General features: G+C 39.6%; 1 protein-coding gene across 4 annotated transcripts in view; it reads left to right on the top strand.

Moving 5' to 3' along the window:
• SUMF1 (sulfatase modifying factor 1) overlaps positions 1–19944 on the top strand; it is a 111604-nt gene that overhangs the window by 5689 nt on the left and 85971 nt on the right. For all 4 annotated transcript variants that reach the window (XM_022572512.3, XM_022572509.3, XM_022572510.3 and 1 more), the window contains exons 2-3: positions 3473–3646; positions 6834–6908. In XM_022572512.3, the coding sequence (XP_022428220.1) occupies positions 3473–3646; positions 6834–6908 (249 nt within the window). The remainder of the gene's footprint in view (positions 1–3472; positions 3647–6833; positions 6909–19944) is intronic.

Raw genomic sequence — 19944 nt, 5'->3', positions numbered from 1 at the left:
GGGACATTTATGGGCTCTCATGGCTGGGAAGTCCACATGCAGGTATGGTCCCAGACACAGCTGGATGCAGGGCCTCAGGCAGCATCTCCAGACCTCTCTTTTTGGCTCTCTCTTGGCAGCTCCTCTTTCTTCTATGTTGGCTTCATTTTTAGGTAGTATTCCTTCTAATGATCAAAGAGCTGGAAGAGAAAGAGAGTTTTCTTTCCCTCATAGCTCCAGCAAAAGTTCTGAGATTAACTTTCATTGGGTCGTGGGCCTATCCCTGATTACATCTCTGTGGTCAAAAGAATGTGGTAATTGGCTAGGCCTGAGTCATGGGGCAGGGGCGGTGTGTGTGTCTGTGTGTGGGGAGTGGGGGGCATGCAGCAGTGTCATCCAGCTCCACCTGAGACATGTACTTAGTTGAAGAAGTGGTTTTCAAAGAGATGTCACTTGCTCTTACAAGAACAGGAGGGAATGGGTGCCAGGTGGGGAAAAATCATAGATGTCCACTGCACCTGGCCAGAGTGTGTAGCTCAAATATGGTCCTAGTGATAAGAGAGTTGCTTTGACTTCACCTGTCCTTTTGGCTTGCTTGGCAGTGGCAGAAACTGATGTGCCAGAAGGGGTTTTAACTTACCTCCAAGGAGGAATGGATTGTTTGAATCTGGACCTTCATGAAGACTTGATCAAAATGGTTCTTTGTATTTGGTTTAGGAGTGTGAGACCTGATGCTCTGGATTTCACTAGAACGACATTCTACATTTGTAGGACAGAGACTTCATCAGTGAAAATTGGGAATTATGATAAAGTCAGAGCCATGCAGGCTATTTTTATCTATAGCCTCCAGAATGGAAACTTGGCTTATTCATTGCTGGCTATCTCTGATGGTTAATGAAAGAAAAAAAAAATTAGACCAGGAGTCCACAGTGGAAGTTGTGATTGTATTAGCATTGTTGGTGCTCACCTTGTGGGAGAGTGGGATGAAAAACTGAGATAATTGTAAAACTTCATTGGGAACAATGGGCACAGTTTCCTATAGGCCTTGTGTTTGCACCTTGGGATGAACAGCCGTTCTCAGAAAAGGACCTACTTGTGTGCTGCTGGAAAGCTTTTTTTTTTTTCTTAAAGTCCTTTAGGAAACATGAAACCTTTTATTAGATCATTTTAATAATCATTTTAAGCTTTCGTCTGCAGGCTTCTATTATTTTTCTGCTTCTTTGCAGAGCTGCTTGAAATTCTGACTTCTCATCTCGACTGAGGAATCTTGTGTCCCAGATGCTTGGAGAATAATGAGAATAATGTGTGAACCTAGTTCAGTCTTTGAGCAGAGTCTCTTAAACAGGTTTCAGTGTGATGCAGGCATGCTATCCATGTCTGGGATGGTGTTATAAAAGAAAGAGAATTTTTATAATTAGGAATAATTCAAATGATACATTTTTCATTGTATCCGTGATGTCACTCTTTCAGTCAACGAAGTTTCTTCATCCATCCATCCCCCCCACTCCCTTCCTCCCTTCCTTGCTTCCTTCTTTCCTTCCTTCCGTGAATTATGCACCGTACTAGGAGCTGGGGACATAGAAGTGAAAACTTTATTTCTGGTCCCCAAGGAGCCTGGGATCTAGGGCAGGTAAAAACAAGCCATTAAAGTATGTACAGTGTGTGTCAGTTGTTTAGAGAGGTGTTTATCAGAGGATCCCAAATGAGGGGGATATGCCCAGCCAGCAGAGGGAAATGAAGGCAGGAAAGGCCTTCTGTAGGAGGTGATCGTTGAGCATTGATGTTGTTCACAAGAGATGAAGTGCAGGTGGAGTACAGGGTGAGAGAGGTGGGGAGAGATTAGGCTCTGATGCTGAGATATTTAACCCTCAAAGGTGCTGGGGATCCCTGAAGAGTTTAAGTAGGAAAGTGGTATAATCAGATTGACACTTTATTGTTTGTTATTTTGAATAGAGTACATGGTTTTAAAATTACAAAAAAAATTCTGTAGAAGGGTGTATAGTGAAAAATTTTCCACTTATGTAATAACCTTCCCCTCAGACAACCACTGCATGAGTTTCTTGAATACCTTCCCAGAGCCGTGTTCTGCAAATGTAAGCAAATACAAAAAAATATGTGAATCTATGTTCTCCTGCCCACCTTCTTTTCACGCAAATGATAACACACCATGCTTTCTAGAGTGCACCTTGCTTTGTTCACTTTCCTCTTCATCGTGGTGAGATCTCTCCATATCAATATATTAAAAGTGTCTTTTTATTCCTGTTGTTTTCCTTCTTTTCCTTTTCTTGTGGCTGCCTAATTTTCCATTTTCTGGGTGGCCCACAATTTAGTTAATCATTCCAATATTGAAAAATATTTAGGTTGTTTCTGGTCTTTTTCTCTTCCAAGCAGAGCCTCAGTAAGTTGTGTGGGATACAGAAGACAGATATTTTGAAAAGTTCAGTAGGGGCTTAAATACTTGTATGAATGATTGAAAGGAAGGTTGATGGCTTAGAGAGGAGCCGGAAGAAATGTGAAGGGATGAGACTGGAGGCAAGGAGACAATTGTGAGGCTACAGCGTTAATCGCGGAAAAGAAAAGGGGAGAGGACAGAGGGATATATATTTAGGAAACCCAGTAAAACTGGATGACCGCTGTAATGTTGGATTTCCCAAGTGATGCTGAGGATGGACCTGTGTTTCTTAACTGAAAATTTTCAGTGTGATCCTCAGATCTTAGGTTTAGTGCTAGGAAAACATGTGAACAAAGCAGCCTCAGTCGCTGCCCTCTTGGTGTTTAGAGGTTATGTGAAACAGTAGATAGGAACAATTAGAGTTTTAATAAGGTGTTAAATAAGGACAAGACATGGTCCTTTAGTAAACCTTTTAGATTTTCCATTTCAATGATTTAAGTCTTTTCCATTATCATTGGGAACCTAGATTCACTCAGTGGGTTTTTAAATATATTATATATGGGGACTTACCTGGTGGTCCAGTGGTTAAGACTGCGCTTCCACTGCAGGGGGCGCGGGTTGCCCTGGTCCGGGAACTAAGATCCCACATGCCGTGTGGCCAAAAAAAAAAAAAAAAAAAGTTAAAAAAAAAAATTGTATTTGGCATTTTTATATTTGCTTTTAAAAATAATTTAAAAGAAATATGGACATAATAAAGGACAAAAATGCACAAATGTATAAAGAAGTGGAATATTCTCCCTGCCTCTGCACTGCAGCCGTTAGCAGCTTGGTGACTGTTGCTCCAGACCTGTTTCCATGGCGTGTGCAGATGTGTATTATGTAGCGTTTTTCCTAAAGAAATCACTACCCTAAAGAATTTTCACTTCTTTTTGTGACTAATCATTCATTGGAGTACGCCATGATTTCACTTACTTCACAGTGGCTTTCGTGGCGGAGGTTGGCTCGCTGTTGGGTGCTTACTGTGTGCTGGCGCTCTACACTTGACCCAGGTTCACTCTGGCGGTGACGGCCTGACTTCCCGTGTTTCCCCTTTTGCTGCAGATGGTCCCCATCCCTGCCGGAGTATTTACAATGGGCACAGATGATCCTCAGATAAAGCAGGATGGGGAAGCACCTGCGAGGAGAGTTGCTATTGATGCCTTTTACATGGATGCCTATGAAGTCAGTAATGCTGAATTTGAGAAGTTTGTGAACTCAACTGGCTATTTGACAGAGGTAATGGGGTTGGAATGGGGAGGAAGAACTTTATCAGTTGACCACTTTTTCCTATGTGCCCAGTGCTGTGACAGGCATTTTCTGTATATTTCATGTAATTTTTGTTCTCATAGCAACCCAGTGAGGCAGCTTATTTTTCAGGTGGCGAACTGGGGATTAGCAAAGTGATTTGCCCCAAGTCCCACAGCTCGTTAGTGGCGGAGCTGGGATTCAGGCCTGGCCAGTGTGACCCCAGGAGCTGTCTTCTTAACCGTTATGCTCTAGTGTGTCAGTGCTTTAATCTTCCAAAGAGCGTCACTGTCCTCTCAGGCTTTTTGAGATGATAGCATGTAAAGTAAGGCCACTTCTCCCTCTCAAAAAATTATAGTTTGGATGTTCCAGAAGCATTGCATAATTCATAAGTAATAGATGCAGAAGTGCAGCTTTTCATTTTTGTGGTTTTATTCCAGTGCCTGACGACTCATAAGCTTTCCTTTGGCAGTTCCAGGCTTTATCCTGTGGTCACTGAATCACAGAGCAAGGTTTTGCAAGTGGATGTTTGTCCTAAACTGGAATAGGAAGAGAGAGGCTTTCTAGTTTATGAAAGTTTCTGTGAGTGTCTAAAATATCCTTGTTATGTAGGTTTCCCATTTTTTTCTTACCAAAGGACTCTACCCTACCCTTGCCTTCAGTTTGTGGAGTCCCTGTCTTTGTTTTTGTTTTTTTCCAGGCCAGAACACCTTCCTTTCTTTAAAAAAAAATTTCAGAGCGAATGCTGAAAGCAAAACAGCATCCAAATTTGGTTTTGCATTTCTTTGGAATTTCTTAAAATATACAAAGTAGTTGTCTTTTTGTACCTATTTGTAGTAAGAAGTTGCTGTTCCTTTTGTTTCATGAGGATACTCTCAGGTCAGGTTCCTCAGTAGTCTGATGAAGTTAGAAGTGGGCTTCTAAGGCAAGAAGCTTCCCTTAGACTAGGGTTCCCATCAAGACTAGATAGAATAAGCAGAGTTTAGGGCATCTAGGAGCATGGATGGGGAAATACTGCATCTGGATTTCTATTACCCTCTAACTAAAGTTCAGCATTTCCTTCAGTTAGGAATAGACAACATACCACAGTAGTGGCAGCAGTGCCTATGACTTTATCACCAATAGAAATCACAGACATTTTGTATCCCATTATTGTTGTTGCAGAGATCATAAAATATTGTTTGTATTCATCCTCACTTTAGAAATGATAATTATGAGACCTGCCACTAGATCTTATTTAATGTATTTATACATATTTATATTTAATGTATAGATATATATACACATATATGTATATGTTACTATAGCACAAATTTGTTATACTAATATTTCGATATAACTAGTTTTCTTTGTAATTGTATTGATTTTATTTTATACACTTAAACATTTCATTCTGAGAAGGAGATCCTTAAGCTTCACCATACTGCCAAAGGGGTCCAGGGCACAAAAAGGGTTAAAACCCCTGCTTTGGATAAAATACTTCATATTATTATGGCATTCATGTTTCTTTTCTTCCATTTCTCCAACTTCATTTTATATCACATTTCCCTTGCTCACCATGTTCTAGCCCTGCTGTTCTTGTTTCTATTCCTTGCAGACTTGACACTCTTTCCCATCTTGGGGGTGCAGCACATACTTTCCCCCTGCTTGGAATTTCCTGACCCCGTTGCCTGTCCCCCTTTTGCGTGGCTGGCTCCTTCTCATTCTCGAGTCATCTCAGCTTAAATATCCCTCTCAGGGAGGCTTCCTCTGCCCACCCTATCAAAAGGAGGCTTCTCTCTATACTCTCTGCCTTACAGGGTCAAGTAAAGTTGTAATTATATTCTTCCTTTCTTTGTTTGGCTTGACTTTTGTTTGTGGCCCCATATGTGAGTGCTCTAAGGACAGAGACCATGCCTCTGTAATATTGACCTTGTATCTCTGTCATTTAGTCCAAAGCCAGGCATCTGATAGGTGTTTGGTACATGTTGTTGAGTGAAGGAATGGTCTGGGTTCTCAGGCATGGTGATGCCACAAGGGAATACAGAAATAAGAGCTGGGGTGGAGAAAAGATGATGAGCTCTAATCAGCAAAAGGAGTTTGAGGTGCTCATAAGGCTGGAAATACAGGGATCTAGTAGGCCGTTAATATCATGTGGTGAGGAGAGGAGAGGACTGGAGGTGGAGATATGAGCATCATTTGAAATGCCGGTGGTGGTTAAAATCATGGGATTTCAAGAGTTTGTCCAGCAGCAGGTCGGTGTATCTCATCGTGTGATCTCTTAGACCACCTGTATTAGAATCACCAGCTTATCTGTTCACACGGGCAGGTTCCTTGGCCTCACCCCAGACCTACATAATCAGAACCTCTGGGCTTGGGGAGCAGTGCTGTGTAGCTATAACAAGCTGGCCAGGTGGTCTCAACTGCACAAAGGCTGAGGGCTACTGCTGTAGAGTAAGAAGAGCAGAGAGCCAGGGCAGAGTGCTGGGGAGCAACAGTGTCTAAGGGGCAAGAAGAAGAGCCCATCTATTTCAGGAGATGAGAAGGAGTGTGAAATGGAGGAAGAAAACTAGAAGAGTAGAATCATGGAGACCAAGAGACTACATTGGGTGTTTCCAGAACTGGGGTCATATGCAACAAAGAAAACCAGGTAGATATGGACTTGAGACAGTAATGGTAAATAAAAATGATTAAAATACAGATTTCCATCTGGTGCTTGAATTGGCCACTTGAGATGTATAAGCACAGTGGACACCTCAGTGGAGTGTGTCAGAATATCAACAAACAGTGCCATTTACTTCTTTTAGCTAGGTTCCAGGAGCAGAACAAAGGACAAAGGTTGATTATGTAATCTGACATGTAAAGAATCCTGTTATTTTCCAAAGTCATTTGTAATACTTGGGGAGATGTGTTTCCATCAGCAGAAACAACCACAGTCTCAATAGCTAATCTCTTCCAGTCTGCATTCTTATCAGCTAAATGAGCCTTAAATCAAAATGGTCTCTCTAAGTGACAGTAACCTGTTTTAACAGGAAGCCACATGCTTTTAGGTCATTTCTGAATCCTTTGGGAGGTTATAAGACAAATCTAAGTTCATTTGGACAAGAAAAACCCCTTTAGTAGCGTACAGAGAAAATGGCACATGTGAAATATGTTACTACAACCTTTTCTGGATTTTTATTTCCTTCCTTTCCTTTAGGCTGAGAAGTTTGGTGACTCCTTTGTCTTTGAAGGCATGTTGAGTGAGCAAGTGAAGTCTGATATCCAACAGGCAGTAAGTAATGTTTAAACAGGCTCTCATATTTCTCTATTGCTCATTGGAAAGGGCTTGGGTGAAAAATCCAAACTACCAGCCCCCCCACCCCCCCAAAAATAAACGCCTCACCATTTTCCTGCTATAGATTTGCCCGTAGAACAGGCCTATGGGATCAGGGCACCGTATCTTGAGGAAAGTGGCACAAACCTGGGACAGTATCTGGTGTTAGGTATGACGTGAGCTTCTGTCTTGTGCACCTGAGTATAAGTGGAGCTCAGCTGGGCTTTAGACACTTCTGGGTTTCTTTTGCTCTTACCCATTTCTAGAATGGAGGGTTAAATGTGCATGTTTTTTACTTCTATTCTTAAAGTCTTGGTCTCATCAGGTTCTGGTATGGAGAAAGAGCTTCCTATTTAAACATTCCTGAATTCACTTGATCAGAGTAGTAGTTATGAAAGGGGCCCTTTGCTGTGGATGTACACAGGAAATTGAACCCAGGACCTGGTCCTTACCATCCAGGGTGTACCTTCTCTCATAAAGGGGTCCAGGGAAATCATGGAGACTGGACTAGGTCTCCATAAGCCCCTGTGTGGTGAGTGGAACTTGGGATTTCTGTTCCAGACATTTTAGTACGCTTGTGTATATTTGAGAATTTGTCCACTCAAATGTCTCATGAGAAAGCAAAATATACAAGGAAAGGAGTATGGGTAAGCTGGGAAGCTGAGGGTTTGCAAAACAAGGATGACTGAGGACGCAGAAGAAGCAGGAGGTGGGAAGAGAGGAAAGGAAGTATGAGGTAGAAGATGAGGTAGAAGCAGATTTGCTCTCAAGTCATTTATAGGAGAGTCAGGCCACTTTTATGTATGTATTTTAGAAAAATGTTTTAAAAACATGACTGAATTCCATCTGAATTTCAGAGCTTTCTTTGCTTGCTACAAGTTTATATTATAAGTCTATTATATAACCTGATTACCCCCGCCTTTTTTTTAAAGGGCTTTGAGGTCAGATTGGCTTAGTGTTGATGAGCCAGTAGCTCAGGATGTGGTGCCTTGTTTTATGGTGGAGAGTTCAGCTGGGGGAGGGCCTTTGCATTTATTTTTGTAATTTGTGCTTTCGGATACCAGGCCTCCTGTCACTTGAGAACCTCTGAGCCCATTAGGCATAAAGGCAGAGGCAGAGGATTACTGGGCTCTGACGGTGCCCTCTTAAGTCCATAGTGAAGTGTGTGTGCTGGTAACTAGGATGAAGATAAGCAGCTCTTACCGGGTCGTAGTGTTGGTCTCTCGCTTAAATGCTCATAATGGAAAAGCAGACCTTTTAAGCATGTTTAGAAAGGGTTGGAACAAGTGAAATGAATCTGTTGGTGATCTGAGAGAGCTAAGTTTTTGTTTTTAGGTCTTGGCCTACCCTAATGCACCAGACCTGTTTTTAACCCAGTGTTTCCAGAAGTGTAGGATAGGAGATGGTCCATGAGGTGACTTGAAGTGAAGCAGGTGACTTAAGCTGGTACATGGCCAAACGTAAGAGAATCCTGAATCACATTGTCTCAGGGCTCTTTCAAGGCCTGATTAAGTTGAGAAGAAAGTCTCATTTGAGCGCTGGCCTGTCACTAACACTCAGCGGCACTTGTTAATCTCCTTTTTAACACAGAAAATAGGCCTCAGAACCTTCCTCAGGCTTCAGTGGCTGGCTGGAATTTAATAATATGGTTTATGTTTGTGTACATTTTATTTATTTACTTTTAAAATTTTTATTGGAGTATGGTTGCCTTACAATGTTGTGTTAGTTTCTGCTGTACAGCAAAGTGAATCAGCTACACATATACATATATCCCCTCTTTTTTGGATTTCCTTCCTATTTAGATCTCCACACAGCATTGAGTAGAGCTCCCTGTGCTATACAGTAGGTTATCATTAGTTATCTATTTTATACATAGTAGTGTATATATGTCAATCCCAATCTCCCAATTCATCCCACCCTCCCTTTCCCCTCTTGGTGTCCATATGTTTGTTCCCTACATCCGTGTCTCTATTTCTGTTTTGCAAATAGGTTCATCTGTATGTACATTTTAAATGTGATTATTTTATAAGATTGTTTACTTTCACATAGTTGTTTTAGATGTTTACTATCGTGTAATTATTTTAAATGTTTCATATAATTATTTAAAATAAATGGCATTATTTTAAATGTCATAAATGTTCTCTTACGATAGGTAACACTAGTGATATAACTTTTCCTTATTAGAAAAAGGCTTTTTATTGTAAAAGAAAAGTCAAATACAGAACATCACGCAAAGCAAATGTGTAGCTTTACTGTGTTATTTTTAAACAAACATGATCGTAACCTTCCCTTAAGTCAAGAATTAGGATTTTGCTCCCTGCCCCAGTGATCCCATCCATGAGCCACATTCTTATCATCACCCCCTCTGTCCCTGAAGTAGCCACTGTCTTGCTTTTTAAAGTAGATGCTTCCCTGCATTTCTTTATAGTAATATTGCCAGGTATGCATCTCAAGACTACCAATGTTTATTCTTGTCTATTTAAAGGAAATTTGTGTCTTTTAAGACTCTTTTAATCAATGGATTTCCCTTCCATTACTCTGCTCCTCCCCAGCCCCTGGCCCTTGCCCCCCTTTTTTTCCCTAACAATTTATCTGTGGAAGAATCCAGGTTGTTTTAGCGGTAGGCTTTCCTACAGTCTGAATTTTGCTGTCTGCACTGTCCCAGTACAGCTCACCTGTCCTCTCTGTCCTGCAAGTTGGTAGCTGGATCGCCAGGCCTGATCAGACTCATGTTTGGACCCTATGGCAAGACCTCAGATAGTGACGTGTTCTTTCACTACGAGGCACCTAATGTCTTCTTCTCCCTCTTTTTGTGATGTTACCTGCTGTTAGTGCTCAGTGCCTAGACCCATTAATTCACTGGGAGTGGGAAGATTCTGATAATCTAATAGGTTTTTTTTCATTTATTAATTGAGATACTTTTATAAAGAGATGGTTGCCTCGTCTGCTATTTTCTTTTTTTTTTAAGTGACCAATTAGGTTTCTTTTAAAAAAAATTAAACATTTAAAGAATATTGTAAATTACATGCAGTTGTAAGAAATAATACAGAGATCCTGTGCACCTTCCCCCCAGTTTCCTTCAATGATAACATCTTGTATAACTATAGTACAGCTTTACAACCAGGAAACTGACACAACCCACTTACCTTTGTCTGGTTTTAGCAGTTTTATATGTATTCATTTGTATGTGTGTATTTAGTTGTATGCAGTTTTATCACAAATGTAGATTTGTATAATCACCAGATTAAAAAATTATCTTCATGAACCTATGGATTTAAAAATATTTTATGGGTTTTATTCACTTGGAATCATGATACCTTTTGAATGTCAAAGTTTCCTATTTTGGGGTATTGAGTGCCTCTTTAAGTTCTTGTGAGTTCTTTTTTCCTTCTCTTTTTAAAACAGCTTTATTGAGATATTTATTATCCCACAGAATTCACCATTTAAGTGCACAATTTATTCAGCTTTTTCTGGTGCATTTATAGAGTCGTGCAGCCGTCACCACCATCCCAGTGCAAAACATATCCACCAGCCCAAAAGGAACCATGTGCCCATTTGCAGTCCCTCCTCATTCCCACCCCGAGCCTTAAGCAACTGTCCTGAGTCCTTTTGGAGTAACCCTAGTCGTCTTTCAGTGCTTCCTTGCTTTCTATAATGACCCCCTGGCCTGGAATCAGCCATTTATTTAAGAAACACTAGCACCTTTTAGTAGAAAATAGTATTCCAGGACCCTGTCTAGGTTCTAGGTGTGCTCATTGCCTAAGGTTGGTCATTGTTTCTAGGCCTCTTCAGTGGGCAGAGCTATGATAAAATGCTCTATGAGTTCATACCAATGTTTCTAGGTTAGGGTTTATAACTTAGCCTGTTTTTGTATTACATGTATCTCCTTCCTTCCACATCAAGAATCCTGGTTCTCAAGTACACAGGGGATGATAGAATCAGAATAACCTATAATTACTCATTTATTTTATCCCAGCTCTTATACATGGCAGTCTCAAAATAACAAGACTAATGCTACCATCACCAATGGAATTACTGAGACCAGGTCAAAAAAAAAAAAAAATAGCTTTTACATTTGCATTTCCTGTTTCTCTCCCAGTTTTAAAATTGTTGTACTATTTCTGTATTATCAGAGCATGTGTCCATTACATAGAGTACTCACTTCCACAAGTAACTATATGTTTAATGCTTTCTATGTTCAATGTCTCTCTAGTCATTTGGATTAATGAAGCTTTTTCTCTTCTAGATTCTTAAGGAAATGGTCTTGGGGACAGTATTGCCTAGTTTTTGCATATTGTTGACAGTTTGTTATTGCCCGTTAGACTTTAAAGTCAGTTCTGCTGGATATGAAATCTGGTTCACTTTTGTTTTTCTTGAGTATCTTATATATGTTATTTTGTTTTCTCTTGGAATAGGCATTACTGTTGAAAGTCTGATGATAGTCAAATTTTCTTTCCCTTGAAAGCTACTTGTTGTTTCTGCCTAGATACCGAAGGATTTTTTTTTTCTTTTTCTTTAGTATCTAGTGATTTTACCAGAATATATCTTGGTGTTTCTTTGTGGGTCAGTATTCTCAGGTATGGGGTGTGTTCTTTTAATATGTAGCTTCAAAAATTTTTTTTCTAATTTCAGGAAATTTTTCTTAAAGTTTTTGCTATTTTTTTCTGTGCCCTTACTTTTTTTTTCTTCTTTAGGAATTCTTAAGATATCTGTTTGTAGGATTCATTTTCAGTGTTTATCACTTTTGAATATTTCTATCTCTTTTTTTTAAATTAAATTCTTCCTTTTCATCTTCTTTGTCTCTTAAGTATTCTTGTATTCATTTCTGAACTGACTTTTTCTTTTGTTTTAGTTGTTTCTTGAGTTCTCTACCTCATCTGAGTTTGCTGATTCTGATTTATTCTCAGGAATCATTTTCTTAATTCCGCTGACCTCATTTTTTTTTTTTTTTTTTTTTTTTTTTACGGTACGCGGGCCTCTCACCGCTGTGGCCTCTCCCGCCGCGGAGCACAGGCTCCGGACGCGCAGGCCCAGCGGCCACGGCCCACGGGCCCAGCCACTCTGTGGCATATGGGATCCTCCCGGACCGGGGCACGAACCCGCGTCCCCTGCATCGGCAGGCGGACCCTCAACCACTGCGCCACCAGGGAAGCCCCCTGACCTCATTTTGAAATGGCCTGCTGCAGGCTTATTTTGAGCATGACTTAACCTTTAGAAGGAGGCGTGGCCCAGGGTAGCTTCTGTAACTTCACAGAACTCTTTCTTCAGTTGTACTCATGTAGGCTTAAAAAGTATGGCCTCCTGGAACTTCCCTGGTCGTCCAGTGGTTAAGACTCCGTGCTTCCACTGCAGGGGGCACAAGTTCGATCCCTGGTTGGGGAACTAAGATCCCACATGCCCTGCGTCCAAAAAAAAAAAAGTCCTCCTGCTTCCTCAGATTGCCGGCATCTCTCCCCCTCCACTCCTTCTCCTTTTCTCTCTTGTCCCTTGTTTTCTGGAGTTTGATTTCATTCTCTGAGGTTTCTCCTTGGTGAGGGTCTCTTTTCTGGAAGGGAACCCTGGCAGGTCAGTGTAAAGAATTCATAGGGCAAGACTGTTCGAAGGCCTTTATACTCTCTCACTGTGGGCCCCTTACATACACTCACCAGCAGAGTGGGCAGAATTCCTTCCCGTTTTCAGTGCTTTCTCACACTGTAATTCTCTGCTTTCCGGTGATACCCATTGGCTACTTTGGGATTTTCCTCGTCACATCTCTGATGACTTGCTGTTTCTTCTGCTTTCTCCTGCCCAGCCATAGGCATCATGCAGGTTGTATGGCTATTGGCAGTTTTTCCTCACCTACTTGTATTCTGGCTTTGATTAAGTACCCTGTCACATAGATTGGCTCTGCATGTTGTTCTTGGGTTTTTGGTGTTGTTTTCGAGTGGTTATCTAGTTGTTCTGTCTTGTTTTTTTTCGTTTTTTGTTTTTTCCGTACGCAGGCCTCTCACTGTTGTGGCCTCTCCCGTTGCGGAGCACAGGCTCCGGACACGCAGACTCAGTGGCCATGGCTCACGGACCCAGCCGCTCCGTGGCATGTGGGATCTTCCCGGACCGGGACACGAACCCGTGTCCCCTGCATCGGCAGGCGGACTCTCAACCACTGCGTCACCAGGGAAGCCCTGTTTTTTAGTGTATACAGTTTTGAGGCAAAACATGGATCTGGCTCTCAGGGCTTGCTTGTAAAGATAAACTGTGAATTTAATGGTTAAAAATAGAGTACATGTGCATGCTGGAATTTTCTTACTCGTGATTATTCTTTGGATGCTGAATTTGAAACAGGGTCTTAAAAGCTATAGGTATCAAATCCTAGAAAGGATTAAGGTTGTCGTGTTGTTGATTTTGTTGGTTTGGGGGTATTTTACCCTAGAAAAATTATTGTTGAAAAGGATGGTATTTAAAATATTTAATTTCTAAAAAGTATGTTTCATTTTTTTACTTGTGTCATTAATGTATCTCATAAATCTTTGACAGAGGAATGGCTGTGGGGTGGGAGAAAACAGTTCCTCTTGATGGGAGCCTGAGAAACAATGATCACCTATTGGTTTGTAATTTGGTACTTTCAAAGTTGTTAACAGTTTAAGGAAACAAATTCCTGAATAAGTGTCCTCCATAAAGGAGGATGGGAGGCTATTTTGAGATGTTATTTTCAAATGAAAGCCAATTTCAGCGAGGATTCAGAATTACCAAGGCTGCTGCTTCTTTTTCTTCTTTTTTGAGTAAAAAAAAACAATGTGTAAAAAAACAATGTGTCTTCTGCCTAAAGGACATCCTTTGGTAAATGTTTTTGTTATTAATTGTCTTAAAATATCTTTATTTTGCTTCATTACTGAAAGATATTTTCACCAAGTAAAAATTTTAGGTTGGCAGTTATTTCCTGTCAGTACACCATAGGGCTTATTTCACTGTCTTCTGGCTTTTGTTGTTGCCATTCAAAAGTCAGCCGTCAGGAACATCTCTTGCTCTTCCCCTGTAGGTGATTGGACTCTGCCTGCTTTTAAAACTGTCTCCTGTCTTTGTTATTCTACAGTGTCACTATGGTATGTCTAGGTGTTGATTTCTTTCATTTTTCCTGCTTGAGTTTTATTGGGCTTTCTGGGTCTCAGGAGTGGTGTTTTTAAAACAAATCTGGATTATTCTTTTTTTTTTTTTAATTTATTTTTTAGGCCACACCAAGTGGCATGTGGGATCTTAGTTCCCTGACCAGGGATCGAACCTGTGCCCCCTGCAGTGGAAGTGCAGAGTCCTAACCACTGGACCACCTGGGAATTCCCTGGATTATTCTTTTTTTGGGGGGAGGGAGAAAAGAATGTTGTCTTTTTTTTATTTTTATTTTTATACAGCAGGTTCTTATTACTCATCAGTTTTATACACATCAGTGTATACATGTCAATCCCAGTCGCCCAATTCATCACACCACGACCCTCACCCCCCTGCAGCTTTCCCCCCGTGGTGTCCATATGTTTGTTCTCTACATCTGTGTCTGAATTTCTGCCCCGAAAACTGGTTCATCTGTACCATTTTTCAAGGTTCCACATATATGCGTTAATATACGATATTTGTTTTTCTCTTTCTGACTTACTTCACTCTGTATGACAGTTTCTAGATCCATCCACGTCTCTACACATTACCCAATTTCATTCCTTTTTATGGCTGAGTAATATTCCATTGTATATATGTACCACATCTTCTTTATCCATTCGTCTGTCGAGGGGCATTTAGGTTGCTTCCATGACCTGGCTATTGTACATAGTGCTGCAATGAACATTGGGGTTCATGTGTCTTTTTGAATTATGGTCTTCTGTGGGTATATGCCCAGTAGTGGGATTGCTGGATCATATGGTAATTCTATTTTTAGTTTTTTAAGGAACCTCCATACTGTTCTCCATAGTGGCTGTATCAGTTTACATTCACACCAACAGTGCAAGAGGGTACCCTTTTCTCCACACGCTCTCTAGCATTTGTTGTTTGTAGATTTTCTAATGAAGCCCATTCTAACTAGTATAAGGTGATGATACCTCATTGTAGTTTTGATTTGCATTTCTCTAATAATTAGTGATGTTGAGCAGCTTTTCATGTGCTTCTTGGCCATATGTATGTCTTCCGTGGAGAAATGTCTATTTAGGCCTTCTGCCCATTTTTTGATTGGGTTGTTTGTTTTTTTAATATCGAGCTGCATGAGCTGTTTATATATTTTGGAGATTAATCCTTTGCCCATTGATTCGTTTGCAAATATTTTCTCCCATTCTGAGGGTTGTCTTTTCATCTTGTTTATGGTTTCCTTTGCTGTGCAAAAGCTTTGAAGTTTCATTAGGTCCTATTTGTTTATTTTTGTTTTTATTTTCATTACTCTAGGAGGTGGATCAAAAAAGATCTTGCTGTGATTTATGTCAAAGAGTGTTCTGCCTATGTTTTCCTCTAAGAGTTTTATAGTGTCCAGTCTTACATTTATGTCTCTAATCCATTTTGAGTTTATTTTTGTGTATGGTGTTAGGGAGTGTCTAATTTCATTCTTTTACATGTAGCTGTCCAGTTTTCCCAGCACCACTTATTGAAGAGACTGTCTTTTCTCCATTTTATATCTTTGCCTCCTTTGTCATAGATTAGTTTACCATATGTGCGTGGGTTTATCTCTGGGCTTTCCATCTTGTTCCATTGATCTGTGTTTCTGTTTTTGTGCCAGTACCATATTGTCTTGATTACTGTAGCTTTGTAGTATAGTCTGAACTCAGGGAGTCTTATTCCTCCAGCTCCGTTTTTTTCCCTAAAGACTGCTTTGGCTATTCGGGGTCTTTTGTCTCTTCATACAAATTTTAAGATTTTTTCTTCTAGTTCCGTAAAAAATGCCATTGGTAATTTGATAGGGATTGCATTGAATCTGTAGATTGCTTTGCGTAGTATAGTCATTTTCACAATATTGATTCTTCCAATCCAAGAACATGATATATCTCTGCATCTGTTGGAATCATCTTTAATTTCTTTCATCAGTGTCCTATAGTTTTCTGCATACAGGTCTTTTGTCTCCCTAGGTAGCTTTATTCCTAGATATTTTGTTCTTTTTGTTGCAATGGTAAATGGGAGTGTTGCCTTAATTTCCCTTTCAGATATTTCATCATTAGTGTATAGGAATGCAGGAGATTTCTATGCATTAATTTTGTATCCTTCAACTTTACTGAATTCACTGATTAGCTGTAGTAGTTTTCTGGTGGCATCTTTAGGATTCTCTATGTATAGTATCATGTCATCTGCAAACAGTGACAGTTTTACTTCTTCTTTTCCAATTTGTATTCCTTTTATTTCTTTTACTTCTCTGATTGCCATGGCTAGGACTTCCAAAACTATGTTGAATAATAGTGGTGAGAGTGGACATCCTTGTCTTGTTCCTGATCTCATAGGAAATGCTTTCAGTCTTTCACCATTGAGAATGATGTTTGCTGTGGGTTTGTCATATATGGCCTTTATTATGTTGAGGTAGATTCCCTCTACGCCCACTTTCTGGAGAGTTTTTATCATAAATGGGTGTTGAATTTTGTCAAAAGCTTTTTCTGCATCTATTGAGGTGGCCAAATGGTTTTTATTCTTCAATTTGTTAATATGGTGTATCACATTGATTGATTTGCGTATATTGAAGAATGCTTGCATCCCTGGGATAAATCCCGCTTGATCATGGTGTATGATCCTTTTAATGTGTTGTTGGATTCTGTTTGCTAGTATTTTGTTGAGGATTTTTGCATCTATATTCATGAGTGATATTGGTCTGTAATTTTCTTTTTTTGTAGTATCTTTGTGTGGTTTTGGTATCAGGGTGATGGTGGCCTCATAGAATGAGTTTGGGAGTGTTCCTTCCTCTGCAGTTTTTTGGAAGAGTTTGAGAAGGGTGGGTCTTAGCTCTTCTCTAAATGTTTGGTAGAATTCGCCTGTGAAGCCATCTGGTCCTGGACTTTTGTTTGCTGGAAGACTTTTAATCACAGTTTCAATTTCATTACTTGTGATTGGTCTGTTCATATTTTCTATTTCTTCCTGGTTCAGTCTTGGAAGGTTATACCTTTCTAAGAATTTGTCCATTTCTTCCAGGTTGTCCATTTTATTGGCATAGAGTTGCTTGTAGTAGTCTCTTAGGATGCTTTGTATTTCTGCGGTGTCTGTTGTAACTTCTTTTTCATTTCTAATTTTATTGATTTGAGTCCTCTCCCTCTTTTTCTTGATGAGTCTGGCTAATGGTTTATCAATTTTCTTTATCTTCTCAAAGAACCAGCTTTTAGTTTTATTGATCTTTGCTATTGTTTTCTTTGTTTCTATGTCATTTATTTTTGCTCTGATCTTTATGATTTCTTTCCTTCTGCTAACTTTGGGTTTTGTTTGTCCTTCTTTCTCTAGTTCCTTTAAGTGCAAGGTTAGATTATTTCTTTGAGATTTTTCTTGGTTCTTGAGGGAGGCTTGTACAGCTATAAACTTTCCTCTTAGAACTGCTTTTGCTGAATCCCGTAGGTTTTGGAATGTCGTGTTTTCATTGTCATTTGTTTCTAGGTATTTTTTGATTTCCTCTTTGATTTCTTCAGTGATCTCTTGGTTATTTAGTAACATAGTGTTTAGCCTCCATGTGTTTGTGTTTTTTACATTTTTTCCCCTATGATTCATTTCTAATCTCATAGCGTTGTGGTCAGACAGATGCTTGATATGATTTCAATTTTCTTAAATTTACTGAGGCTTGATTTGTGACCCAAGATGGGATCTATCCTGGAGAATGTTCTGTGCGCACTTGAGAAGGAAGTGTAATCTGCTGTTTTTGGATGGAATATCCTATAAATATCAATTAAATCTATCTGGTCTATTGTGTCATGTAAAGCTTCTGTTTCCTTATTTATTTTCATTTTGGATGATCTGTCCATTGGTGTAAGTGAGGTGTTAAAGTCCCCCACTATTATTGTGTTACTGTTGATTTCCTCTTTTATAGCTGTTAGCAGTTGCCTTATGTATTCAGGTTCTCCTATGTTGGGTGCATATATATTTATAATTGTTATATCTTCTTCTTGGATTGATCCCCTGATCATTTTGTAGTAGCCTTCCTTGTCTCTTGTAACATTCTTTATTTTAAAGTCTATTTTTTCTGATATGAGTATTGCTACTTGAGCTTTCTTTTGATTTCCATTTGCATGGAATATCTTTTTCCATCCCCTCACTTGCAGTCTGTATGTGTCCCTAGGTCTGAAGTGGGTCTCTTGTAGACAGCATATATATGGGTCTTGTTTTTGTATCCATTCCTGTGTCTTTTGGTTGGAGCATTTAATCCATTCACGTTTAAGGTAATTATCAATATGTATGTTCCTATTACCATTTTCTTAATTGTTTTGCATTTGTTTTTGTAGGTTGTTTTCTTCTCTTCTGTTTCCCACTTAGAGAAGTTCCTTTAGCTTTTGTTGTAGAGCTGGTTTGGTGGTGCTGAATTCTCTTAGCTTTTGCTTGTCTGTAAAGCTTTTGATTTCTCCATCGAATCTGAATGAGATCCTTGCTGGGTAGAGTAATCTTGGTTGTAAGTTCTAACATATCATCACTTTAAGTATATCATGCCACCCCCTTCTGGCTTATAGAGTTTCTGCTGAGAAATCAGCTGTTAACCTTATGGGAGTTCCCTTGTATTTTATTTGTCCTTTTTCCTTTGCTGCTTTCAGTAATTTTTCTTTGTCTTTAATTTTTGCCAATTACATTACTATGTGTCTTGGCGTGTTTCTCCTTGGGTTTATCCTGTATGGGACTCACTGCGCTTCCTGGACTTGGGTGGCTATTTCCTTTCCCATGTTAGGGAAGTTTTCAACTATAATCTCTTCAAATATTTTCTTGGGTCCTTTCTCTCTCTTCTCCTTCTGGGACTCCTATGATGTGAATGTTGTTGCGTTTAATGTTGTCCCAGAGGTCTCTTAGGCTGTCTTCATTTCTTTTCATTCTTTTTCCTTTATTCCGTTCCACAGCACTGAATTCCACCATTCTGTCTTCAGGGTCACTTGTCCATTCTTGTGCCTCAGTTATTCTGCTATTGATTCCTTCTAGTGTAGTTTTCATTTCATTTATTGTATTGTTCATCTCTGTTTGTTTGTTCTTTAATTCTTTTAGGTCTTTGTTAAATATTTCTTGCATCTTCTCGATCTTTGCCTCCATTGTTTTTCTGAGGTCCTGGATCATCTTCACCATCATTATTCTGAGTTCTTTTTCTGGAAGGTTGCCTATCTCCACTTCATTTAGTTGTTTTTCTGGGGTTTTATCTTGTTCCTTCATCTGGTACATAGCCCTCTGCCTTTTCATGTTGTCTATCTTTCTGTGAATGTGGTTTTTTTTGTGTGTGTGTGAATGTGGTTTTTGTTCCACAGGCTGCAGGATTGTAGTTCTTCTTGCTTCTGCTGTCTGTCCTCTGGTCGATCTCTGGATTATTCTTAACACTCATGTTTTTTGTTTTTTGTTTTTTTTTTTTAAGTAGTTTGGCTTTAAAAGAATTTTTTTAATGTTTTTTAAAAAGTTTTTATTTATTTATTTTTGGCTGCATTGGGTCTTTGTTGCTGCGTGTGGGCTTTCCCCAGTTGCATTGAGCGGGGGCTGCTCTTCATTTCAGTGCATGAGCTTCTTACTCTGGTGGCTTCTCTTGTTGTGAAGCACAGGCTCTAGGTGTGCGGGCTTCAGCAATTGTGGCATGCAGGCTCAGTAGTTGTGGCTTGCAGGCTCTAGAGCGCAGGCTCAGTAGTTGTGGCCTGCATATAATTTTTGCTTGCAGCACTCATACATATTTTTTATAATTTAAAGGAGAAAGTAATCTATTATATTTACCCAAACTATTTCTGTTGCTCTTCCTTCATTCCTGAAGTTCCATGTTTCTCTTCACCTTAAAAAACTTCTTTTAGGGTTTGTTTTAGAGCAAGTCTTATGGTGATGAATTCTCTTAGTTTCTCTTCATCTGCAAATGTCTTTA

The sequence above is a fragment of the Delphinapterus leucas genome, chromosome 10 (genome assembly GCF_059928025.1).
Source record: "Delphinapterus leucas isolate spDelLeu-1000000601 "Yukka" chromosome 10, BTC_Dleu_Yukka2, whole genome shotgun sequence".
NCBI classification, from domain to species: domain Eukaryota; kingdom Metazoa; phylum Chordata; class Mammalia; order Artiodactyla; family Monodontidae; genus Delphinapterus; species Delphinapterus leucas.
Note: the sequence above shows the minus strand (reverse complement) of the source record. Positions and strands in the feature narration are given on the sequence as shown.